Source organism: Triturus cristatus, chromosome 9, assembly GCF_964204655.1.
Source record: "Triturus cristatus chromosome 9, aTriCri1.1, whole genome shotgun sequence".
In the NCBI taxonomy this organism is placed as follows: domain Eukaryota; kingdom Metazoa; phylum Chordata; class Amphibia; order Caudata; family Salamandridae; genus Triturus; species Triturus cristatus.
Window position 1 is genome coordinate 572,846,409 of NC_140592.1, and position 26,804 is coordinate 572,873,212.

At 48.9% G+C, this 26,804-nt stretch overlaps 1 protein-coding gene and 1 long non-coding RNA gene across 2 annotated transcripts in view; one reads left to right on the top strand and one right to left on the bottom strand.

Annotated features, from left to right (window-relative positions):
- The window catches only part of LOC146798334 (uncharacterized), a 37,348-nt gene extending 27,311 nt beyond the window's left edge, over positions 1–10,037 (top strand). The window contains exons 3-6 of the mRNA XM_085627513.1: positions 4,396–4,594; positions 7,704–8,186; positions 8,279–9,361; positions 9,937–10,037. Of these exons, the coding sequence (XP_085483639.1) occupies positions 4,396–4,594; positions 7,704–8,186; positions 8,279–9,361; positions 9,937–10,037 (1,866 nt within the window). The remainder of the gene's footprint in view (positions 1–4,395; positions 4,595–7,703; positions 8,187–8,278; positions 9,362–9,936) is intronic.
- Positions 1–26,804, bottom strand: part of LOC146798333 (uncharacterized) — a 227,190-nt gene that overhangs the window by 154,200 nt on the left and 46,186 nt on the right. The window lies entirely within an intron of this gene.

Genomic DNA, 26,804 nt, shown 5'->3' on the forward strand with positions numbered 1-26,804 from the left:
ATGATAATCCAAGATCTTTCAACATGCAAGGCAATACACCTACAGGAACCAAGAAAGTGGGCACCTATGCTAGCAAAATAGCTCAGTGAGTTAATGCACAAGTTACTTACCTTCGATAACGATATATCTGTGAGAAACATTAGTTAGTTATAGATTCCTTACCTTAGAATTACCCCCAGGCGTCAGACTGGATCCGAAAAGATTTTCCGTCAGCAGTACCTCTGCGCATCGGAAGGTGGCGTTGGTCGGGTCCGCGTTCGTCGCGCGCTGACGTCAGTTCTGTACACGACTTTCCACGCCAGAAACGCAGAGCCATGCAAGACAGTGGCCAATGGTGCACAAAACTAGGGCCCTGAAAGGATATCCTTAACCCTAGAAATCAGTTCGCAGAATGGGGAGGATGGGTGGGGCGGTAAGGAATCTATAACTAACTAATGTTTCTTACAGATATATCATTACCGAAGGTAAGTAACTTGTGCATCTGAAAGAAACATGTTAGTTATAGATTCCTTACCTTGTAATAGATACCCCAGCAATACCAACCCCGGTGGTGGGTCTGCGAACCAAGATCACACCAGAAAATCCTGGAGAACAGAACGGCCAAAGAAGCCGCCTCTCCGGACTTGGCTGTCCAGGCAGTAGTGTTTTGTGAACGTGTGCAGCGATGCCCACGTTGCCGCCTGACAGATGTCATTCAGAGGCACTCCTCTTCCCAAGGCAGTAGTGGCTACCGTCGTCCTGGTGGAGTGAGCGCGTAGCTCGACTGGAGGCTCTTTTTAAGCCAGAGAGCAACAAGCCTTAATACATAACATCGAGAAATGGTGCGTTTGTGTACGGCCCGACCCTTCTATGCACTCACGTAGCCAACAAAAAGTTGATCATCCACCCAGAACTGTTTTGTGCGATCCAGATAGGAGAGCACACACTTTGGGTCCAGATGGTGGAGCCTCTCTTCCTCTTTCGAAGGATGAGGAGGCGGAAAGAAGGTCTGCCCAATGTGGACGGCAGAGACCACCTTAGGAAGAAAGGATGGACGGGTTCCTGAGAACCACCTTGTCCGGATGAACAGACAAGAAAGGAGTTTTGGAAGAAAGAGCCTGGAACTCACTCACTCATCTAGCGGAAGTGATGGCTACCAGGAAAGCAGTTTTAAGAGGCGTAAGGGACAGTTATGAAGCAGCTCAAAGGGAGCAAAAGACACACAATTGATGGACGGAATGCAGAACAAATCAAAACATTCACCCCAGTCAAGAGATCTGGGTTAAATCCATCATTCTTTTGCTCACCAAGGGAGCGCACATTAAATAAGTTAGCACAAGATTCAAGTCCCACTGAGGCATAACGAATGGAATTGGAGGAAAAAGATGCGTTAAGCCTTTCAAGAAACGGTTAACTACCGGGGACTTGAAAAGAGAAGGCTGATCTGGCAGCCGAAGGAAAGCAGACATGGCAGAAAGGTAGCCCTTGATAGTGCCCAGAGCAGAGCCCTGCTGGGCTAAAGAGAGAAGGAACAAGAGTACTTCCGAAAGAGGGGCATAAAGGGGATCCACAGCCTTTGCCGTGCACCATGTCACAAATTTTTTCCACCTGCAGGCATATACGGTCTTTGTGGAGGGATGCCTGGCTGCCAAGATTACATCACAAACTTCAGGAGGCAGTCGTCAACTGCCGCTGCTCAATCTCCACGCAAGGAGGTGGAGACTGGACAGGTTCGGGTGGAGGACCGTTCCCTGCTGCTGCGACAGAAGATCCTCCCGAAGAGGCAGTCGGATCGGAGGATCGATGGCCATGTTGAGCAGCTCGTGATACCAGACTCTTCGAGCCCAATCCAGAGCTAAAAGAATGACTTGGGTCCAGTGGCACCTGATCTTATTCAGCACTCTGGGCAGAAGTGGTATAGGCGAAAAGGAGTACAATAGACCGCAACTCCACTCGCGAGGAAAAGTGTCGCCGAGCGACTGCCGCCTTTGAAATTCCAACGCGCAGAAGTGCTGAAATTGCGCGTTCTCTTCGGTGGCAAATAGGTATAACCAAGGCTCTCCCCACTGTCGAAAGAGACCTTGCACCACCTCCGAGTGAAGACGCCATTCGTGATCCATCATGAACCTGCAGCTGAGTTTGTCCGCCCTGGCGTTCAGAGAACCTGCCAGGTGTTGAACCACCAAGGAAATGCCTTGATGTTCCAGCCATGTCCAGAGGTGAAGGGCCTCCTGACATAGGGTCCACGACCCCACCCCGCCCTGTTTGTTGCAATACCACATGGCGGTGGTGTTGTCCGTGAACACCTGCACTACTCTTCCCCGGACAGAGGGAAGGAATGCCTCATTGCACAACAAATCGCCCGGAGCTCCAGAAGGTTGATGTGAAGCTCGGACTCCGCTGGAGACCAGAGACCTCTGATCTCCACCTCTCCCATGTGGCCGTCCCATCCCAGAAGGGAGGCATCCGTCACCACAGTGTGGTCTGGCTGGGGAAGGGAGAGGTATCTGCCATTGACCCAATCCTGGTTCGTAAGCCACCACTGCAGTTGTCGAGCAGCGCCCTCCGAGATCTGGACGCATTCAAACAGATTCCCCTGATGCTGCGCCTACTGGTACTTCAGGTCCCACTGCAGAGCCCGCATATGCCACCTGGCATGATCGATCAGCAGGATGCAGGAGGCCATGAGGCCCAGCAGCCTCAGGGTAATTCTGACCGAAACCCGGGACAGAGGCTGAAAGATCAGAATCATAGCCCGAATATCTCAGACTCGCTGTTCGGGAGGATAGACCCGAAACTGCCTTGTGTCCAGAACCGCTCCGATGAGGAGGAGCTTCTGAGAGGAAATCGGGTGTGACTTCGGCACATTCATGGAGAACCCGAGCAAATGCAGAAGGTCGGCCATAGTCTGGAGGTGGGAGACGACTCCCAGGGGCGAGCCTACCTTCAACAGTCAGTCGTCGAGATAGGGGAAGACTGAAACCCCTGATCTGTGCAGATGAGCTGCGACCACCGCCATCACTTTCGTGAACACCTGAGGGGCGCTGGTAAGGCCAAAGGCGAGCACGGTGAACTGAAAGTGCTTGTGGCCTACTATGAAGCACAGGTAACGCCGGTGGGCCGGCAGGACGGAGATGTGAAAATAAGCGTTCTGCAAGTCCAATGCTACCATCCAGTCTTGCGGATCGAGGGAAGACAAGACCTGAGCAAGCGTCAACATTTTTTACTTCTCCTTCCGGAGGAAGCAATTGACATCCCTGAGGTCCAAGATAGGACGCAGGCCCTTGTCCTTCTTGGGAACCAGAAGTAGTGGGAGTAAAAACCACGACCTACTTCTGGGACAGGAACTCGCTCGATGGCTCCCTTGGCCAAGAGAGCTTTAACTTCCTGCTGGAGAAGGGCCAGATGATCCTCCGACATGCGGTGGTATCGCGGTGGCATGGCTGGAGGAGTAGTCTCAAAGGGAAGGGAGTAGCCCCTTCGGACTATTTTCAAAACCCACTTGTCCGAAGTGATGGTGCGCCAGAGGGGGAGTTGATGGTGAATCCTTCTGCCCACTGGCGTTTGATGGGCCTGAAAGGTCAGACTAGGAGGGTTTGGAGGCTGCTGCAGAGGGGGGTTGGTGGACTGGCCTGCCCGCTGGCCCCCGGACTCTCTCTGGTTGTTTCCACATCCCCGGCAGCGCGAAGGTTGGTTAACTTGCTGCAGCCTGTGGCCCTGTGTGGGACGTAGCGGGGCACTTTATCAAGACACTGGGTCTAGTGAGTTTTGACGTTGAGTCATTATACACATGCATTCCCCAAGATGAGACTTTATCCACTGTCAGAATGCTCCTGGAAGGTGCCTCCCTGCAGAGCCCTACACCAGTGGACTTTATCATGACATGTGCAACCATAGCCATGAAAGAGAATTTTTTCAAATTTGAGGAAGATCTCTTTTTACAAGTCTCGGGGACTTCCATGGGGAGCATTTTCGCACCATCTTTAGCGAATCTGTACGTCCACCAGATCGAACAGACTGAGATCCTCTCCGACACGAATCCGTTTCTAGGTCACATTTTGACCTGGAAACGTTATATTGATGATATTTTTGTCATCTGGAGGGGTCCCATCGAGACAATCAAGGATTTCCACATCTGGCTGAATAACCAGAACAGGTTTCTTAAATTCACCTGTGATTTTTCGAGGGAAAGCATATCCTTTTTAGATCTACGGATTGGCCCAAACAATGGTACCCTCAGCACTGAACTCTACAGAAAGCCAATGGCACGAAACTCCCTCTTGCATTTTCAGAGCTATCACCCCAGAGCCCTCAGGGAGAACCTCCCTTTTTGGACAATTTCTTCGTATTCGTCGAAATTGCTCGGAGGTGTCCAAATATCGTGAACACGCTTCTCTTTTGTCTACACAATTGCAGGAGAGGCAGTATCCCATGAAAATCATAAAAACATCCATGAAGAGAGCCAGGAACAACCACAGAGAAGCTCTGCTCGAGAAAAGGACACAGAGTCCCATTAAAGAGAACAAAAGAATCACCTGTGTCAACACTTTTTGCAACTACTCTAATGCACTCAAGAAGAGCATCCTGAAGAACTGGAGGTTTCTCAAAATAGAGGGTAGTTCTTTACCCCCTCCTCTTTTTGCCTTTAAAAGGAGCTCTAATTTGAAAGACCGACTGGTGCACACACGCCCAAGGGTAATGAAAAATCAAGTAGCAACTCCTCTTTGGGGCCTTCCACCAGTTGTAGGTCACTTCCCATGTGGGAACTGTTCAGTATGTCCCCAAACTCGACATACTACTGAGGTAGAGATAGGGACGAATAGACCTTGGTCCCTCAAGACACATACGAACTGCAATAGTGAGCGAGTGATCTACCTAATTAAATGCCCCTGCAATAAGAACTATGTGGGCATGACATCACGAAAGGTCAAGGTGAGAATATCGGAGCACAAGAGCACAATCCGATGCAAGAAGAGTGCTACTAAGCTCACTAATCACTTTATATCAGTGGGTCACAAAGAGAATGAGTTGCAGTGGGTGATTCTAGAACAACCATATATTCCATCTCATATTACTGACATCCAAAAGTTTCTTCTCCTCAGAGAGCAGAGATGGGTGCACAGACTGCACTCGGATACTGAGGGTCTGAATGATGAGATTCCTTGGCTGTTGCTATAATATTTTACCTATCCACATCTTGGGCCACTAATGATGTGGCTATATAGGTGATATTGTAACACACCGATTGATGGCTATTATAGATGAAATACCGTTACACCTTGTGATATGCGATTCCCCTATATGTCGTTTTGTGCTCGCATCAGATTAAGGATGTGGTTTGGCCATTATACCACATAGGTGACATCAGAACATGCCGAATGTTGGTTACTATAGATGGGATTCCATCACACCTTGAGATGTGTGATTCCCCCCGTAGGTCCGTTGGGGCTCGTAACACACGATTTACCGTCCTTGACAGAGTATTGTTTGCTGACACCCAAGATGCTTATGAGGTTTAAAATACCAATTTCCGAACACTATCACACACCTTTTGAGTGTTATATTCATCTAACTGTTAGCTATTCTTTGTCATTCTATTCTGGGGCAACAGTTCTGCACTTGAATGAGGACGTGTCACTGGGGTGCTGTACAGAGTAGTAGTTAGATTCTGCACTTGCGCGGTGCTGGCGAGAGAGAGTGAGCTAGCGTTCCGTCCCTCCCTCCTCTGCACATGCACGTTGTCCGATTACAGGCATCTCTTCGGACACCTAATACGGACAGCCACACCTGCACTGTCTTGGGTCTTAGTATGGATAAATAGACTTCGCCGCCACGTCCGCCGGCACCTCCGGTCTTAACTCAAAGACCGCCCCGGGGTACCGACGGACAGGTGAGTTTTTCCCAGCCCCTTGCGTTTTGATTCTGTGGGTGCTAGACTTTTATGCGATCAAGGGCGTATTGTAATAGTCTCTATTGTGCATACGCTATCGTAGGAAGGTCTTAGTGTGTGCTCTTGACCATTCCCTCCTTTGTATACCAGACTATTCGGTGCGTTTGGCACGACTTTAACAACCTTTTAGAGATCTGGTACTTGCTTAATCAGTCTTTGTAGTTTGTGCCTCTATGTTTCACGTCTACTGGCATAGTTCACCATATAACCAGTATGATAGTGAATACGAAATTGCTTTGGCACATGTGGCACAGCTTTCTTTGAAACATTAAGATATTAAAACATTTCTTTACTATAGTGAATTTCTTAGACCATATCTGCCTTTTCATTGGGCTATGTTGGTGCATTTCTCATGTCTTTAAACCACGCCTCTAAGAGGAGAGTTTTTCAGGTACAACCAGTTGCAACCTGTTTTCTCTTTCTCCTACTGTTTTGTCCTTTTTAGAGCGGGGCCCCTTTCCCTGAGTCGAGACCAGGTTGAGGTGAGGGCAGTACCCACTTGTTATGGGTAAGTGCAATTCAAAAATTAACAGTATTGAATGCCATTAAGCATTAGTCAATGCGGCTTTTAGGTCATTTATCAATTTTTGACCTTTGGTTGAGTTTGTTTACACATTGGGTCTCTGTTTCTTCTTCATTTTTTCCACAGGTATCCGGTTTTGATTGCTTCTAACCTGACCGGTGCGGTAGGAATAGTTTATCTATATACCCCTACTTTTTGTATTCTTTGTTTACACATTTTCACACAGAAACCACAGCAGTATTATAGGTCCTGACGAAAGCCCAGATACTTTTGATCGATTGAGGGCAGAAACATGTTGACCGTATTTGCTATGGACAATAGCATAATGTCAAATTAATTTATGCCATATTGCCATTTTGCTTTTTAAACGTGACAGGGGTCCTCTACTAATAAAGAACTTTTGAGTACCCTTAGCCATTTTTAATTCTCACCATTATGATTTTACTGCTGTCTTTTAGGATCTCTCACCTTTGATTCATGGATAGGACTTCATCCGAGACAATACTTGTGAGAGATCAGGTGATAATCTTCCTTTGTTGCTCCTTCTATGCTAGTGACCAGATCACTGCTTCATGAACTGGTCCTGCTGTTTGGAGTACACAGACCCAGATGGTAATAACAATTAACCACCTTAAGTGATTGATGGGTCCTGTTGAAGGAAGTGCTCTCTTATAGAGTCGTCACAATGAGAATGGGGTTTTACCTTGACCATTTTGTGTAATTTCTTTGCTCAGCCACAGACCCAGGTTGTACTAGTGTCTTGATAATTGTCTTTAGGGGAAACACAACCTGCTGGTCTATTGTTTTGTTAAAACTTCCCTTAGACCTCCCCCCACGTTGATATGTGTTATCACAGTTAGAACGGCATTCGCCGTAGGTCTGGTTTTTGTTTTTGTCGAATCCGAAAATTTGGGAATCGACACGCTCTTTCTGCTGGTTTTTCTTCTGAGAATGCATCTTGTAGCCCTCAGTGTTCGGCATATGGGCTTCTTTTTCTCTTTGTAAAACCAAACTTTCGTACTTCACTGATTAAAATTTTCACGATGTCTGAGAGACAAGGTCTATCGTTTGATGACGCAGTAGCGTTAGACATTTTGCAGACACCTAGCATTATAGACTTACCACCCAATACTATCACTACAAAAGATGAGGACTGGAATAGAGTGCTTTTCCTTAAACGTACACATGCACGCACCCAAGTCCATGGGGCTATTATGACCGAGTATTTGCGGTCTGATTGTGCACCTACAGGTTTAATAGTAACTAATGCCCCGAGGCTATTTCTGGATGACAAGGGTTTCCTGAAAGATTGGTCCTTGGTGGCTTGGCGCTGCACGCGTGACTGGCTCATCTTGATTATAACAACAGCCAAGAGAATTGCAGACAACATCTTAGTTGAGATCCAACTCCTTGAGTCCCAGATCAAATCAGTTTTAGTCACCTCCAGCTTTAACAAACAGTCCAAAGAGACAGACAAAACTACTAAGGAATTTAGGGATACTATACTGGCAAGTAAAATAGCCAAATTCAAGAAGGATTTGGCTAAGTTCTCCATGACCAAGATCTATCCCTACACCAGTGATTCCTACACTCCTCCGGTGTTTAACCAACAAGGAAGGAGACCCGGCTCAAACTATTCGACCTCAGGGAGTGAAAATGATTCCTCAGATTCGGATCATGGTGGTAATTTTTCATCCAGAGGTCGGAATTGGAACAAGCGAGGCCAGAGAAGAGGTAATTTCTATGGGGGTCCACAACAACCACAATGGTGGCCGCCTGGTCCCTTTAATTATCCACAACCTTTCTTCCCTCATCCTGGCTTCCAGGGTCCTTTTCACCACGACAATTTCCAACAACAGCCTTTTTTAGGGCAGGGCCAACGCCGCTCCAGAGGGCGGAGAAGATCAGCACAGCCCAATGTTCATTGGAGCCCGCCATCATCCCGAACACGGAGCAATCTGAAAGATCCTCCAGTGGCAGGTCCCAGCAACACGACAGCCTGATTGTGAATCTGAGTAAACGGATACTCAACAAAGACGAGACCTCAGTCCTTGAAAAAGGACTAGGGTATGTTCCCACTTACAAGGGTGACCCTTTTCAGACCAGACAAGAACTTGCTGGTTTCTTTAGGAAAGTCAGATTACGGGCTTTCTTTAAAGACAAACCACTTGAAGATACTCAAGAGGACAGTTCTAACACTGGTTTACGACCTAAATCGACCTTTACTCCACCAGTTCATATGGTCCCTCCAGAAATACTAACCTTTGAGAGGGCAGTTCTCAGAGATGCTGAAACCATTTTTCAAAATGAACATCGTTACTTTTCCAACCTATCTAAAAGTGAACATTCTGCCATCCGATCGTTAGCAGATGACAAATCTATTATCATAAAGCCTGCTGACAAAGGGGGAGCGACAGTGATTATGGATGCGGAGGCATATCAATCAGAATGCAGGAGACAACTAAACAATACGAGTTTCTATCATCGCATCAAGTTGGATCCCACCAAGAGACTTCTGGTGACCATTAAGAACTTGACAGATGAGGCTCGGGAACAAGGCTGGATCACTGATCATGAGGCACAGTTCCTTTACACAGCATATCCTATCATCCCGTATTTTTATGTATTACCCAAAATACATAAGGGGGTTTTTCCCCCTCCTGGCAGACCCATAATTTCGGGGATAGGGTCTGTTCTTGAACCCTTATCTACATTTGTAGATTTCTTCTTGAAACCTCTGGTGAGAAATATGCCCTCTTTTGTTGAAGACACAAAAGATTTGCTACGCATCCTGGATGGGATGCCATTTGATGTCACCCAAGACCTTCTAGTGAGTTTTGACGTCGAGTCATTATACACATGCATTCCTCAAGATGAGACTTTATCCACTGTCAGAATGCTCCTGGAAGGTGCCTCCCTGCAGAGCCCTACACCAGTGGACTTTATCATGACATGTGCAACCATAGCCATGAAAGAGAATTTTTTCAAATTTGAGGAAGATCTCTTTTTACAAGTCTCGGGGACTTCCATGGGGAGCATTTTCGCACCATCTTTAGCGAATCTGTACGTCCACCAGATCGAACAGACTGAGATCCTCTCCGACACTAATCCCTTTCTAGGTCACATTTTGACCTGGAAACGTTATATTGATGATATTTTTGTCATCTGGAGGGGTCCCATCGAGACGATCAAGGATTTCCACATCTGGCTGAATAACCAGAACAGGTTTCTTAAATTCACCTGTGATTTTTCGAGGGAAAGCATATCCTTTTTAGATCTACGGATTGGCCCAAACAATGGTACCCTCAGCACTGAACTCTACAGAAAGCCAATGGCACGAAACTCCCTCTTGCATTTTCAGAGCTATCACCCCAGAGCCCTCAGGGAGAACCTCCCTTTTGGACAATTTCTTCGTATTCGTCGAAATTGCTCGGAGGTGTCCAAATATCGTGAACACGCTTCTCTTTTGTCTACACAATTGCAGGAGAGGCAGTATCCCATGAAAATCATAAAAACATCCATGAAGAGAGCCAGGAACAACCACAGAGAAGCTCTGCTCGAGAAAAGGACACAGAGTCCCATTAAAGAGAACAAAAGAATCACCTGTGTCAACACTTTTTGCAACTACTCTAATGCACTCAAGAAGAGCATCCTGAAGAACTGGAGGTTTCTCAAAATAGAGGGTAGTTCTTTACCCCCTCCTCTTTTTGCCTTTAAAAGGAGCTCTAATTTGAAAGACCGACTGGTGCACACACGCCCAAGGGTAATGAAAAATCAAGTAGCAACTCCTCTTTGGGGCCTTCCACCAGTTGTAGGTCACTTCCCATGTGGGAACTGTTCAGTATGTCCCCAAACTCGACATACTACTGAGGTAGAGATAGGGACGAATAGGCCTTGGTCCCTCAAGACACATACGAACTGCAATAGTGAGCGAGTGATCTACCTAATTAAATGCCCCTGCAATAAGAACTATGTGGGCATGACATCACGAAAGGTCAAGGTGAGAATATCGGAGCACAAGAGCACAATCCGATGCAAGAAGAGTGCTACTAAGCTCACTAATCACTTTATATCAGTGGGTCACAAAGAGAATGAGTTGCAGTGGGTGATTCTAGAACAACCATATATTCCATCTCATATTACTGACATCCAAAAGTTTCTTCTCCTCAGAGAGCAGAGATGGGTGCACAGACTGCACTCGGATACTGAGGGTCTGAATGATGAGATTCCTTGGCTGTTGCTATAATGTTTTACCTTTCCACATCTTGGGCCACTAATGATGTGGCTATATAGGTGATATTGTAACACACCGATTGATGGCTATTATAGATGAAATACCGTTACACCTTGTGATATGCGATTCCCCTATATGTCGTTTTGTGCTCGCATCAGATTAAGGATGTGGTTTGGCCATTATACCACATAGGTGACATCAGAACATGCCGAATGTTGGTTACTATAGATGGGATTCCATCACACCTTGAGATGTGTGATTCCCCCCGTAGGTCCGTTGGGGCTCGTAACACACGATTTACCGTCCTTGACAGAGTATTGTTTGCTGACACCCAAGATGCTTATGAGGTTTAAAATACCAATTTCCGAACACTATCACACACCTTTTGAGTGTTATATTCATCTAACTGTTAGCTATTCTTTGTCATTCTATTCTGGGGCAACAGTTCTGCACTTGAATGAGGACGTGTCACTGGGGTGCTGTACAGAGTAGTAGTTAGATTCTGCACTTGCGCGGTGCTGGCGAGAGAGAGTGAGCTAGCGTTCCGTCCCTCCCTCCTCTGCACATGCGCGTTGTCCGATTACAGGCATCTCTTCGGACACCTAATACGGCCCGCCACACCTGCACTGTCTTGGGTCTTAGCATGGATAAATAGACTTCGCCGCCACGTCCGCCGGCACCTCCGGTCTTAACTCAGAGACCGCCCCGGGGTACCGACGGACAGGTGAGTTTTTCCCAGCCCCTTGCGTTTTGATTCTGTGGGTGCTAGACTTTTATGCGATCAAGGGCGTATTGTAATAGTCTCTATTGTGCATACGCTATCGTAGGAGGGTCTTAGTGTGTGCTCTTGACCATTTCCTCCTTTGTATACCAGACTATTCGGTGCGTTTGGCACGACTTTAACAACCTTTTAGAGATCTGGTACTTGCTTAATCAGTCTTTGTAGTTTGTGCCTCTATGTTTCACGTCTACTGGCATAGTTCACCATATAACCAGTATGATAGTGAATACGAAATTGCTTTGGCACATGTGGCACAGCTTTCTTTGAAACATTAAGATATTAAAACATTTCTTTACTATAGTGAATTTCTTAGACCATATCTGCCTTTTCATTGGGCTATGTTGGTGCATTTCTCATGTCTTTAAACCACGCCTCTAAGAAGAGAGTTTTTCAGGTACAACCAGTTGCAACCTGTTTTCTCTTTCTCCTACTGTTTTGTCCTTTTTAGAGCGGGGCCCCTTTCCCTGAGTCGAGACCAGGTTGAGGTGAGGGCAGTACCCACTTGTTATGGGTAAGTGCAATTCAAAAATTAACAGTATTGAATGCCATTAAGCATTAGTCAATGCGGCTTTTAGGTCATTTATCAATTTTTGACCTTTGGTTGAGTTTGTTTACACATTGGGTCTCTGTTTCTTCTTCATTTTTTCCACAGGTATCCGGTTTTGATTGCTTCTAACCTGACCGGTGCGGTAGGAATAGTTTATCTATATACCCCTACTTTTTGTATTCTTTGTTTACACGTTTTCACACAGAAACCACAGCAGTATTATAGGTCCTGACGAAAGCCCAGATACTTTTGATCGATTGAGGGCAGAAACATGTTGACCGTATTTGCTATGGACAATAGCATAATGTCAAATTAATTTATGCCATATTGCCATTTTGCTTTTTAAACGTGACAGGGGTCCTCTACTAATAAAGAACTTTTGAGTACCCTTAGCCATTTTTAATTCTCACCATTATGATTTTACTGCTGACTTTTAGGATCTCTCACCTTTGATTCATGGATAGGACTTCATCCGAGACAATACTTGTGAGAGATCAGGTGATAATCTTCCTTTGTTGCTCCTTCTATGCTAGTGACCAGATCACTGCTTCATGAACTGGTCCTGCTGTTTGGAGTACACAGACCCAGATGATAATAACAATTAACCACCTTAAGTGATTGATGGGTCCTGTTGAAGGAAGTGCTCTCTTATAGAGTCGTCACAATGAGAATGGGGTTTTACCTTGACCATTTTGTGTAATTTCTTTGCTCAGCCACAGACCCAGGTTGTACTAGTGTCTTGATAATTGTCTTTAGGGGAAACACAACCTATTGTTTTGTTAAAACTTCCCTTAGACCTCCCCCCACGTTGATATGTGTTATCACGTAGCGGGGCACCCCTTCCGTAGCCACGAAGGGGGCGAAAAGCAGACTGCGCGTGGCGGGAGGAGAGGCCTAAGGACTTGGCCATAGCCCATGAGTCCTTGAAGCACTCTAGGGCGTTGTCTGCTTTGTCGCCAAAAAGGCGACGGCCATCAAAGGGCATGTCCATCAAGGTGTTCTGGACAACCCCTGAAAAGCCAGTGGACCTCATCCAGGCGTAGCGGCAAAGTGCTACCGATGTTGAAATGGTCCTGCCCAGAGAGTCGGCGGTGTCCAGCCCACAACAGATCGTAAACGTAGCTGCATCCCTCCAGGCAGCGACAGCCTGGGAGAGCACTGACCGGGCCTCCTCCGGACACTGAGGCAGCACTTGCGCCACCGTATACCACACTGAGTGCGAATAATGGCCCAAGAGACATGCGGTGTTTACGGACCGCAGTCCTTAGCTGGCGGAAGAAAAGATTTTCTTGCCATGATGGTCCTGCTTCTTGGATTCCCTTTACGGTGGAGCGTTAGAGAAGGCACTCTTGGAGGTGGAGGCTTGTTCCACCAAGCTCTCCGGGGTGGGGTGTTGGGAGAGGAAAGTGGGATCGCTCAGAGCCGGGCGGTGGCGTCGGGCTATCATCTTGTCCACGCGTGCCCAAAAGGACGTCAGTGAGGGCCTCATTTTATGGAAGCACTTCAGACAGGAGGTTAGTCCTGACTGCCACCATAGGAAGCTTGAGGTTGAGAGCCTTGGCCGCCCTACGCAACACCAGTGTATGACACTCCCTCCTCCATAGCCACGGTAGGAGGAGACAACATGCTAAGGTCGGGTGAAGTGTCAAGACCACTGGCTACCCCAGTTCCTCTCTCCAGTCCTGCTCAGTATCAAGCTGGTCAGATAAAGGGTCACCTGACCCCTCCCAGTCCTCCTCATCGTCCCCTGGGTGCCACTGTTGTTGGAAAAGGGCCCCAGGAGTGAACAGGGGCATGAAAACCCCACCATGCGCCGTATCTGGCGTCGGACGACGCCGGTCCGGCTCCGTGTCCACGTCAGGAAGGATGCTGGGGTCGACGCCGGCTGGGGGGCTGACCGGCATCGGGCACAGTAGTGGTGCCGTCGGAAGCGGCGCCGGTGGAGGTGTAATGAGATCAACCCGCGCCGATCCGGATGCAGGCCTGGATCCAAGGGGGGCCTGTGGTGCCGGGGCCAGAGCTGCCAGCAGCGAAGACCTAGGCCCCCAACCGAGTCCGCGGGGCCTGAAGATGCGCCGGCAGGGTCGGTCCACCCGAAGATGGCATGCATCGCCTCGTAGAACATACAAAGCTGGGTGGGGGTCGCTCCGGGTCCCGGAAAGTGAGGGAAGCTCTGAGTTGACCCTTCGGGCTCCGTGCTTGGAGCCGCGGGACTGGCAACACCCACGTGCCTTGTCGGATCGGCCGACCGAGGAGGAGAAGGCGAAGTGTGACAATGGTTCTTCGACTATGTTGCAAAGTCATCCTGTGCCCTGGGCACCCCCCAACTTTTTGCTGACTGATGCTGGTGGTAACTGATTTTGACTGACCCTGAGCTCTGCCTAACCAGGCCCAGGGCCAGTGCTGAGATGAAAGGAACCCATTATAATACAGTTAAAACACCTAACATACACTAGGGTACACTATTGTACGGTGGGGTACCCCCTGTAATTGGCATGACCTACCCCATAAGCCCCTAGTATATAATAGGGCAGTGGATTGAAATTACCTAGAAGTCCCCAGTACCCTGGGGCATGGCAGTTTAGAGGCCAGCAGCTTTTTCTGCACTTGCATGTGTGCGCTGCTGAAGCCCGAGGTCAGTTTAAAAACAGCCCTGGGTGCCAGGACTGCTTTTAAAAAGTAAATTGTGCCCAAACTCGACTTTGGCAGTAGGGGCACTTAAAAATGTATAACCTACAATGCTTATTGGGGACCCCAGGGTCTCCCCTAGGTATCCCAGGGGTGGGGGGTCAGTTATCTACAAGGTATACCCTTATAAAATGAGTTTTTATATGCCTGGGTCAAGTGAAATTTCACATTTCACTCCCCACATTGTGTTAAAGTGCTGCTCAATTTGAGGTTGATGGTAGGAGCACAGTAAAAGGAGAATGTGCAATATTTCTACAGATTTAGAACCCCTAAAGTCTCCCCTAGTTGCACATGGGGTGGGGTTACTGTAGATATAAGGCAAGTACATATAAAATATGTTTTTATAAGCCCTGGTGCTAGAAAGCTGGCACAAATCATTTTCCCCATTGCAAATCCCATGGCCCATAGGGTAACATGGTAGGAAGTTATTGATTAATAACTATTGATAGGAGAGGACTAGCCTGACCATTCAAAGACTTCCCAGAATGGTAGTCGTAAATCCAACAATATTATATTGTTGAATTTCTCCTAAAGTGTACATACAAGAAGTTATAAGGCTTTCTTGTTTGTAAGTCCAAATTCAGCCTTCCAGTGGTCTGCCCTGATTGGTCAGAGTTAAGTGGATTAGCCAGGCTGCTTTGAAGAGGTGATAAAGAGCCCCTGGGGTTACGAACACTGCTGGGAGGGCAGTGTGCTGGTCCATAGGAATGCCAGGCCAGGGGGTGGAGTCGTAAACCATGCTCTTCAAAGGCAGAGGGGAGGCCTGGTTGTCAGTAACACTTTTACACTCTTGACCCAGAGTCAGGGCTAGGCTTAAGGAAGGTATGTGCAGATGGTAGGGGGAGAGTCCATGGCAATAAGCCATCCCAGGGGGTGTGTTTAGCCAGCTTTTACCTCCTTGTTAGAAAATCAGCCATTATGGATTTGGAAGATTTGATGCACTCTGGGACAAAATACTGCCACACTGTACAAGATGTGGTCATAACTATGAGGAGTTACCCTGCTCACATTGGTCAGAAGTGACCTGTGGCTTGACCCAGAGAATTTTGAATAAGTATCTGAGAGAGTCAGAGCCCTCCAGATCTGCTGCTTGAAACTTACTTAAGCAAGAAGTGCCTTGCCGAGAAGTTTTGCTGTGCAAAGATTTCTTATGCCTGACCTCTGAAGACTGCACCAACTTAAACTGCAGCCCTGTGGATTACCTTGCTGCAAAAGGACTAAAGAGTGGATTCCCTGCAAGCTACAGGTTAACAGAGCTCATCTGGACATCCCCACAAAGAATTCCCAGCCTGTACTACCAGTGGATTTGTAAGGGTTTTGTTCAAGTGGATTGTGGAATTGAAGTTTCACACTTTCAAAGACCCTCTTGGAGATTCCAGAACCTTGGATTGTGTGTTGGATACTTTGGGACCCGCAAGCAGAACTTCAGGAAGGAGTTTTACCTGGACCCCGCCTGCTGGAGAAGGCGCACCACACATTTGGTGAGATTCTCCAGAACAGTTTCTAAAGGCGTGTCCCTGTCAGAGAAAACGAAATGACTAAAAGGGGCACGGTTGGTTTCTAAGCACTAGAAAGTGACTAATCTTTAAAAAATCATATCCCTGGTTCCCTACAGTGGATTCTTTTCGTTTTGGTGTCATTTAAAAGATAAAAATATTATATATTTTTATAAATTGGTGTTGGATTTTTATTTTGTGTTGTGTCTTAATAATTTACTGAAATTGTGTTGTTTTTTTAAAACATTTTTTTTTCACACCAACCAAAGACCGGTACATACAATATATAGTCACTGTGAGTAATACCACTTCCAATGTAGACATGCCTTTCACATAATGCCATTCACCCCATGGCAAGGTGGGGGTCCATGCGAAAAATAATCATCATACATTTCCTGAAAATAATGAAAGGTCAAGTTATGCATCGGGTGCAAGCCAACAGTGTACAGGGAGCGGGGGATGGAGAGACCCAGAACATTACCCCTAAGGGGGAGAAGCCAGCCCCTCTGCCGTCAAATGGGCCATCAGTGCCTGTCTGTCCCTCCGGATTTCCACCGTTGGTGAGATGCAAATGTCCCCTCTATATCTATTCCATTTCCCCCACTTCTGATCCCACTTTTTGGGGCAGCCTCTACTTTTGAATACTGATTTTTCAGCCACCATGACAGTATCCATGTATTTTGCCCAGTCAGCCAGGCGCGGAACTGTGGCCACCCCCCAGTGTTGTGCAATATTCCGCTTCACTATAATAAAACCCATAGAGACCCATGTCTGTTCAGCCTGCGTGAGATCGGACGCCCCCCATATGTTAAGTAGACACAATTGGGGTGACAGTTCAAGGGATTTACCTCCCGCTCTCCCAAGTTGGCGGGAGATTTTCACCCAGTAGTCGTGTATGTGTGGGCAGTCCCATAGAATATGGAAAAAAGTACCCTCATGATTGGAATGTCGGAGGCAGAGTGGATCGGGGCACCTACCCAGTCGGAACAGGAGTTTGGCATCGAAATATGTCCGGTGAAGGATCTTGAGTTGGAGCAGGTGCAAGCGCATAGGGTTGGCTATTTCTCGGGGTTAGGCTAGAGCATCCCGCCACATGTCATCCTCTATTTCACCCAGATCTTTCTCTCACCCCTCCCTAAGTTTCAACATCGGGTCGGGGCGATTGTTGATAAACTTCTTGTAGGTGAGTGAGATGGCCTTACGGTCCATGGGATCCAGCAACAGGCGGTCCTCCAGAGGGGACGAATCGGGGAGAGGACCATCTTGAGGCAGGGCTGAGGACACCATGTGAGTGATTTGCAAGTACCTGCAAGTCTCCGATGGAGCCAGTTGATATTTAGCTTGGAGCTCCGGGAGCTGCCAGCCTCCTCTGAACCCAGATATCTCTGATCATGGAAATTCCGATCAAGTCACACTTGTCAAACCCCGGACAGGCGCTGAAATGACCTAAAATATTGGGCTCCCACAGGGGAGTCGCCTTCATCAGGCACCCGCGCCATCCTAATTTTCTAGTGACTTCATGACAGACCTCAACCGTGCGTGCTGTGGGACCTGTCAATTTAGGTTTGCGGGGATTGGTGTATAGTGCTCTGTTGTAACCGCCCCGTCCCATGAGCCAGTGATCCGTGTGGAAATTAGGCTCGTTGCTGGACTCAAACACCCAGCGAATATCCACCACCAATTGGGACGCCTGGTAATACAGTCTAAGATCCGGTAGAGCGATGCCCCCATCATACCAACCCATGGTAAGTTTGGTCATTGCGATGCGCGGCGTGCGGCCCTCCCAGAGCAGTCGCCACAATATTCCATTGATCTGAGAGAAGTAAGAATCTGGGATCGGGATAGGAGTGTTCTGTAGAGCATAGAGAAAGCGCGGGAGCGCTAGCATTTTGAAAAGGGACGCGCAGCCGAGAAGAGTTAACGGAAGAGAGCGCCAATGCACAACGTCAGATTTGAAGCGCTGAAGAGGTCCACGTACGTTGAATTCGAAAAAGAGATCAGGGTCAGGAGTAACGAAAATGCCCAAGTACCGAAAATCTGAGGTGCCACTGGGATATTGCATCCCCGAGGATTCGCCGGGGGTGAACCCCACAGCGCATACATCTGGGACTTGGACCAATTTATTTAGTATCCAGAGTGGGCGCCGAATATGTGAAAGATGTGGAGCACTTGTCGCAGCGACCGTGCAGGGGAGGCCATGTATGAGAGAATGTCATTGGCGTACAGGGAGATACGGTCTTCGTGGGATTCCGTCCACTTAAGTCCCCGTATTTCCGGATTAACCCGGACCCACACCGCAAGCGGCTCCAAGACAAGGGCAAAAAGCAGTGATGATAGGGGGCAGCCTTTTCTCGTGCCGCAATGGAGCGAGAAGGTGGCGGAACGATGATTATTGACGACAACGTGAGCCGTAGGGTGTGTATACAGTAGCCAATGCCAATGAATGAATTTGGGTCCAAGCCCCAAACGGGCCAGAACAGTGAAAAGAAAATGCCACTCGTTGGTGTCAAATGCCATTGAGGCGTCTAGCGATAAAAGAATCGCGTCTTCCTCAATGGTGGGAAGCCTGCCGAGGACCCCATGCACCCGACGTAAATTCCGAGCCGTATTCCTCCCCTGCATAAACCCGGACAGATCGGGATGGACCAAGTCAGCGATAAAGTGGTGAAGACGGTTCGCAAGAAGTTTGACCAGAATCTTAGCCTCAACTCTCAACAGGGATAAGGGGCGATACGATGTGCACTCCTCAAGAGGTTTGTTCGGCTTATGAATGACCACTATAGCGGCAGTACGCATGTCTTCGGGTAGCACACCTGACTCAAAACATTCAGTATATAGATTAAGCAAATGGGGGGCCAATAGTGTTGACATGGGCTTAAATAGCTCAATGGGAAGCCCGTTAGGGCCCATAGCCTTCCCGGAGCGAACATCCTGTATGGCCTTCTGAACCTCTGTCACTGTAATGTCTGCCTCCAAGGACTCTCTGTCCTGCGATGAGATAGTAGGGATATCGAGCTTAGCCAGAAGATCAGGAGACAGGGAGGCCTGGGAATTGGGGGAGCCAGTGTATACTTCCTCGTAGTGACTATCAAATATGTTGGCTATGCGCTGGGGGTCAGTAATTAGGGTACCCTCCGGGGTTGCAATCGCGCGGGCCCATCTAGCGGCCTGTTTCCTCTGATCCAGCCACGCAAAAAGTTTACCCGTCTGTTCCCCCTTCTCATGAATCCTGTGTCGAGAGGCTAGCGAATGCGTTGCCCCCTCCTCAAAGAGAAGCTGTCGATAGTCCTGTCTCTTGAGCGTCAGACTATGGCGTAGAGCGGAGTCCGGGTCCTGTGCGGCCGACTCTTCCAAACTCGATACCACGGCCTCTAATTCCGATACCCTCTTAGTCCGCTCTGTCCTGTGTCCCACCATGAGTGATAAAGCCCTGCCCTTAATGACCGCTCCAAAAGCCTCCCACAATGTCCCTGCGGAGTCGACTGAACCAATATTTTCTGCAAAATAAAATTCAGTGTCCTTGCGGAGGGCATCTCATGTAGACATGCCTTTCACATAATGCCATTCACCCCATGGCAAGGTGGGGGTCCATGCGAAAAATAATCATTATACATTTCCTGAAAATAATGAAAGGTCAAGTTATGCATCGGGTGCAAGCCAACAGTGTACAGGGAGCGGGGGATGGAGAGACCCAGAACATTACCCCTAAGGGGGAGAAGCCAGCCCCTCCGCCGTCAAATGGGCCATCAGTGTGTGGAAATTTAGCGTGCAAACTGAACATTATCTGCGCCATCTTGCCTCTCCCCAGCGCCACGCACAGCGAATGCACGGCCGCCATTTTAGGCACCCCACTCTCTCCCCGCTCACTCTCGACCGCCAGCGCTTTCCCCTGGCGCTGCAAGCATCCCCCGCGCGCTGGCCACCCCCGCTCTCTCATACAGGCCATAAACCCTCTCCTTCTGCACGACCCTGCTACGGAACCACTTCCGACCGACAACCCATACATGGTCATGCCTCTCCTTTGATAACCCCCTTCCTCTGCGCCCCATTGTCTGAACTAGTCCCAGGCCATCACCTAGCCCTGCGGATGCAGTTTATTGCCCCTACTGTAAGGGAAACACCCCACATCAAAGGGATTACAGTAGATCAAAGCCCCTACCCTCTGAGACCCGGCCGGCTGCACACACCCCCGGGAATTAGCGGAATTCCCTGCTGCGCGATTGCCATCTCCCACTGCGGGTAGGGTGGGAACTTCTACTGTATCTATGTGTGGGATCGGATCTGAGCCGGGGCTTCAGGGGATGTTCTTTCAGGCATCAAGGGAATCTCAAGAATATACTATGTGTAATAAAGCAATAAACCAGTGTATAAGAGACCAGGTCTCAGAGATGCAGTTAGAGCACCTCGTGACGATACCTTGCTGTCTGATCTGATGTGTTCTGCTCCGACGGAATCAAACTTTGTTTCCTGCCTTCCAGTCTCCGGCGCCTGCCTCTTTTATTGGTAAATTATCGAATGGTATGAGAGGCGATTACCGCCGGGCAAATACTTGAAAGATTATCGACTGAAACTGCCGCTACCATTTAACAATTGGCGCCCAACGTGGGGCCCATCAGCGACACGTGGATCCAGTGGGAGAGGTCCCGACGACAGAGTGAACGACTGCAACGATCGGGAGAGCTCCTGCCCAATAGACCCTCGTCTGGCAGCCGATCATCCGAACTTCACTGGTTCCGAGCAGACCTCTCTCGAGTGATCTACGGTCCTGACTGGGAACCATCAGGAGTGCCGCGGCAAATACGGAGAATAGAGGACGATCGGGCGCTGGAGACGGAAGACGAGAAACTGTCCACGCGGTCCGGGTAAGGTCGTGAAATACGACAAAAGTGCGAAATAATTGATTGATTGTTTGAATACTAGTATTGCTCATTGATTGTACTCTTTGAGATATTCGCTGTCTACAAACGGGGAGGAGTAGAAATACTCTCTCTCTCTCCCTTTGCAGATAGTGAAGGGTAGGTAACGCAGACTTTTGTCCCCGTTGAAACCCGTCGTGCCTATCTTTATCTCCCCATTGATTGATTGTCCGAACATTGATTGTTTTGAAGAATAGTGCTTTTTGAGATATTCTCTGTTTGCAAATAACGTAGAATAGGAATATTCTGTCTAGTCTTTGCAAATAGTGAAGGGTAGGTAACGCAGACTTTTGTCCCCGTTGAAACCCGTCGTGCCTATCTTTATCTCCCCATTGATTGATTGATTGATTGTCCGAACACCAGTTGTTCGATATTGGTTCTTTGGAGGTATTCTCTGCTTACAAATAACGAGGAATAGAGATATTCTGTCTAGTCTTTGCAAGCAGTGAAAAGATAGGTAGTGCTGACTTTTGTCCCCGTTGAAACCCGTCATGCCTATCTTCTCCCCACTGATTGGTAGTTGGTTCTGCCCGGACCGCTTATTAGAGGTGAACCACCCGGCTCCACTGGAAGGCACCCCTAATAAGGACATGTTCACTAAATATGGACTAGTCGCCGTAGCTTATAGCAAGCTGTGGCATAAATATACCAAGAAGGACCCCGAAAGTCAGTGGCCACTGATGGGATCCTTCGACGACCGCAAAATAGAAGCGCTAGAAGTAGCTCTGCGTAACAATAAGACGACGCCTACTATGCTTGACAGTATTGGCATGTGGCGCAAAGAAGCGACGCAACGGAAAAAGAGGGAAGAAGTAAAAGCAGAAAAGGAATTACGAAAGGCAGCTCACCTTGCCGCTAGAAAGTTAGAAGAAGACATAAAGGAGAGAAGGGAAACTAAACTAAGACAGGAGCCCGAAACCTCAGGCCAGTACGCTGTTAGGACCCCTTCTTTGCTCTACCCTGAGTTGTCCTCCAAGCAGCGAACGAATGACGAATTACTGTTAGGTCCCCCGATCATTTACATGCCCCCTCCGTATGCACCCTCCCAATCAGTAGTGCAACACCCACAACCCCCGAACACGAGCGAAAGCAGTACAGGGGCCTCGGCCCTCACGGCCTCCGCGCCGGCTGAGCCTCTTGTACTGAACCCGATGTCGACTACAACGCTAGATGACCATGAGATGGGAAAGAAAGAGTCCACCAGAATGAATCGATTAACTAAGGATGAAAGATCAGGAATCGATAGGATAGTAGGGACGCTGGTGGAGCGAAAGGAAAGTGAGGAGTATATAACAGACGTGTATAGCTCGTATGCCGACAGCCGCAGACGACACTTCGTCGTACGGCTCTGTTATCACGCCCTGAATGCATATGAGGACAGATACCACGATAAAGGTCCCGAAGGCTTAGCGGCCCTATATAGGAAGGTAGACATTGGGGAAGAAGGAGAGGGCGATGTAACGAACCTCTTCACTCGTACCCTCGAGGTCTACCGACACCTTAAAGAACATGGACAGACCACCAAAACAGAAACCCCCATAGCAACTAAGCCCCAGGGAGGAAGGGCCGATGCCATGATGCCCATTAAAGAAGCTGCCCCCTACTGGGTCCCCCCACGGGGTCAGGGAACACACGACGACATCAACCACCAAGATGCGAAGGGAAGGGTTGTATATAACTGGGTCTACCAGCCGTGGGACCGGCAAGATATTTTGACCTTTAGAAAGACTCTACCCGACTTGAGAAAGAACCCGACTGCCTTCTACACTGAATTGGGTACAGCCTTAGGCTCAACGATAATGACGTTGGCAGATATCGACTTGTTCTTTGGGCTATGCCTGCCGGCTGATGTGTGGAAACAAATCCGGAAAGTTGACCACGCTGAGCCGTTCGGATATACCTGGATACAACTCGATACCATAGATAAACAGCGAGAACCAGGACAGAAACCCCCGAAAGCCATCTTAGAGCTCCCAGACAAGATTGTACAAAAGCTGAAGACTCTAATCCCAGAAAGAAAGGTAGACTGGTCGATAGTGACGGCTTGCCGCCAGAAACCCCAGGAGGATGTGTCTGAATACTTCTCCCGATTCGAGACTGTGTTTTCCGATTACAGTGGCCAAGACATGACCACCGCAACCGGACACCACCTCTTTGTCCAGAATTATGTAAAGGGTCTGTCTCAAGAAGTTTCCCAGAAGCTACAGACCAGCGAGAGCAGTTGGGCAGCCTCCAAACCCGCAGAAATTCTCCAGATGGCCCAATACTACGAAAACCAGAAGAACGAGAACGATAGGGCGTCAGAGAAGAAGAAAAAGGAATTAAAGGAGAGGGTGATGATAGCACAGTTGCAAGGGGTGACCATAGGAAGGGAACCCCCAAAAGAGAATTACCAACCAACCGCCCCTAGAAAGCTACCCCCTAGAGACCATACACCTACACCCTACAACGGACGGAGAGACTTAGATGGAAATCAATGTGCGTTCTGTAGAGGGTTCGGACACTGGAAATCCCAGTGCCCGGTCCTTCTGGAAATAAACAAGAATAAGGACCCCAGAGACACAGCATATGACCCCAGAAACAGAGGACAGGGACGAGGGCACACGAACAACACCATCAACGACAGGCCAGGCAGACCAAACACCTTTGATCGCCCCCGCCAAAACCAGTGTCAGCAGTCCGACTATGAGAGCACTCATGACTTCGCATAGGACCGCCAGGGGCAAGGGAGGGATCCAGTCGAACTCCGTGTTGACCAGCAAGGTCCTTACGTCACCGCTAAGGTCTTGGGCACAAAATCTCCATTCCTGGTAGATACTGGGGCGACACGTAGTGCGTTATCTAAACGACTGATTCCTAGGGCACCCTTGTCTGGCTCACACGTAACCTCAATAGGCTTTGACGGAACGCCCTCCACTAACCCCTTATCAGCACCAATCTCCTTTGACTTAGAAGATAACACCACTGACACGACCTTTCTGCTCTCCTCCAACACCCCCGATGCTATTATGGGACTTGATTTGCTAAAACATTTTCGAGCCACTATCAGATGCTCCCCAGACGGAGTTCGAGTCATCCTACACGATAACCCAGATCTGTCCAGACCCTGTCACACACGGCGTATGCTCTCTATAACCGATGCTGATATGTCCCTACTCGACACATTACCTTCACATCTATGGGCTAAAACCGACTCAGATGTAGGGCGCATGGTGATCGACCCGGTACACATAACCGTCCGACCGGACGCAGTGCTCCCAAAGCTTCCACAGTATCGGATATCACCCGAAGGCGAGAAGGCATTGGTGGAAATCATCGAGTCCCTGGTCGAGGCAGGAGTGGTAGAAGAAGTAGTGAGTAATGTTTGCAACAGCCCTATCCTACCCATTGTAAAGAAGCAAGGCGAGGGGGATGAGAAAGCCTACCGTTTCATTGTTGACTTGCGAGAGGTTAACAAAGTAGTCATACCCCAGTACCCCGTAGTCTCAGACATCACCACCATCCTCACCCTGATTCCATCCACTGCCACCATCTTTACTGTTATTGACCTCAAGAACGCATTCTTTTCCATCCCCATCCACCCAGACAGCCGCTACCTGTTCGGCTTCACTTTAAAAGCCCGTTCGTACAGATTCTGCAGGGCACCCCAAGGCTACACTGAGAGTCCCAGTATTTACAGCCAAGCCCTCAAGAGGCAACTGGATGCAGTCCAACTACCCGATGGAGTGGTATTGATACAGTACGTCGATGACATTCTTTTGGCGGCCGACACCACTCCTCTTGCCGTCACAGCCACCATTCACCTCCTCCGCTTCCTTGCGGAGAACGGTCACAAGGTCTCCAGAAAGAAATTGCAATTCTGCCAGCCCCAGGTAACTTATCTAGGCCACCTACTATCCAAAGACGGGAGGAAACTTACCCCTGACCGAATTCAAACCATCCTAGAAACCCCTGTTCCCAAAACTCAGAAGCAAGTACGATCCCTAGTGGGCCTCACCTCCTTTTGTCGACAGTGGTTGCCAAACTTCAGTCTCACCATAAAGCCTCTGCTTTCCCTGCTGGCTAAGGATGTCCCCTTCCCCCTCCCCTGGACACCCGAATGCCAATCCTCCTTCAAAGAATTACGAGACGCCCTCTGCTCGGCCCCAGTCCTAGGAACCCCAGACTACACTAAACCTTTCTCCCTCTACACCCACGAAAGGGAGGGATGTGCGTTGTCTGTCCTAACCCAGTCCATAGGCCCTAAGCAACGCCCTTGTGCCTACTTCTCTGCCACTCTCGACCCCGTAGCCAGAGCCTTGCCCGCCTGCCTTCGAGCAGTAGCCGCCGCTGCTGTCTCTATCCGACAAAGTGAGGGGATCGTGCTCTCGAACCCCCTCACAGTATTGGTACCCCATGCTGTTGATACCCTCCTGAACCAAACCAAGACTCAACACCTGACTAGCGCACGACTGACTGGGTATGAACTGACTCTGCTTGCACCCCATATCACATTGAAACGATGCACCACTCTGAATCCAGCTACTCTACTACCTCTCCCTGACGCTGACCCCAATGCATCCCCTATACATGACTGCGTGACCCTCACCGACGAACAAACCAAGAGTAGGGTTGACCTCCGGGATACTGCCTTCCCGGACCCTGACGGAGAACTGTGGGTGGATGGCTCATGCATCAAGCTCCCTGATGGCACCACCTCAGCTGCCTATGCAGTCACCACAGCTCGAACAGTTGTTGAGACAGCCCGCATCACACAGCGGTCCGCACAGGCGGCTGAACTAATTGCCCTCACACGAGCCTGCATCCTGGCAGCAGGGACAACCGCAAACATTTACACAGACAGTCAGTATGCCTTTGGGGTAGTTCACCACTTCGGGCTCTTATGGAAAGAGAGGGGATTCTTGACTTCTCATGGCACACCCATCCTGCATGGAGATCTAGTCTCTGCCCTGACCGAAGCAGTCCTCCTCCCCACACGGATAGCTGTGATCAAATGCCAGGCACACAAGAAGGTGACAGACATTATAGGTCAGGGAAATGCACTAGCTGACATTACTGCCCGAACCACAGCCGAGAATAGGTCCACGACCCGCATGTACGTGACCAGGTCACAAACTGAGAAATGGAAGGATGCTAGGGAAACGATTAGGGATATCCAACTAGCCAGCACACCACACGAATTAACTGAATGGGCCCGGGTAGGATTGAAGGACGATGACGGTTGTTGGCGAACTAAAGACTCGAACAAATGGTTGCTACCCGACTCATACTTGATCCCCATGCTGACCATGGCACACTCCCCCGCACACATAGGGTCTGCCCCCATGATCGAACTCATCTCCAAAGTCTGGCACAACGACAGAATACCAGACTCAGCCAAACGTCTGGTCCAACAATGCCTAGTATGCCTCCAACACAACCCTGGGAAAGGAACTGCTGTACCCCGGGGAGGGTTTGGGGTCCCCAATCACCCCTTTGAAGTCCTACAAATGGACTACGTCCAGCTAGAAAGGTGCCAAGGTTTAAAGTATGTGCTTGTCGTTGTGTGTGCCTTCAGCAAGTGGGTGGAAGCCTACCCGACCCATGATAACACCGCTATGACTACCGAAAAAGTACTACTGAAGGAGTTCTTCCCCCGATACGGCCTTTGTCGAATTTTGTGGAGCGACAATGGCCCCCACTTCGTAGCC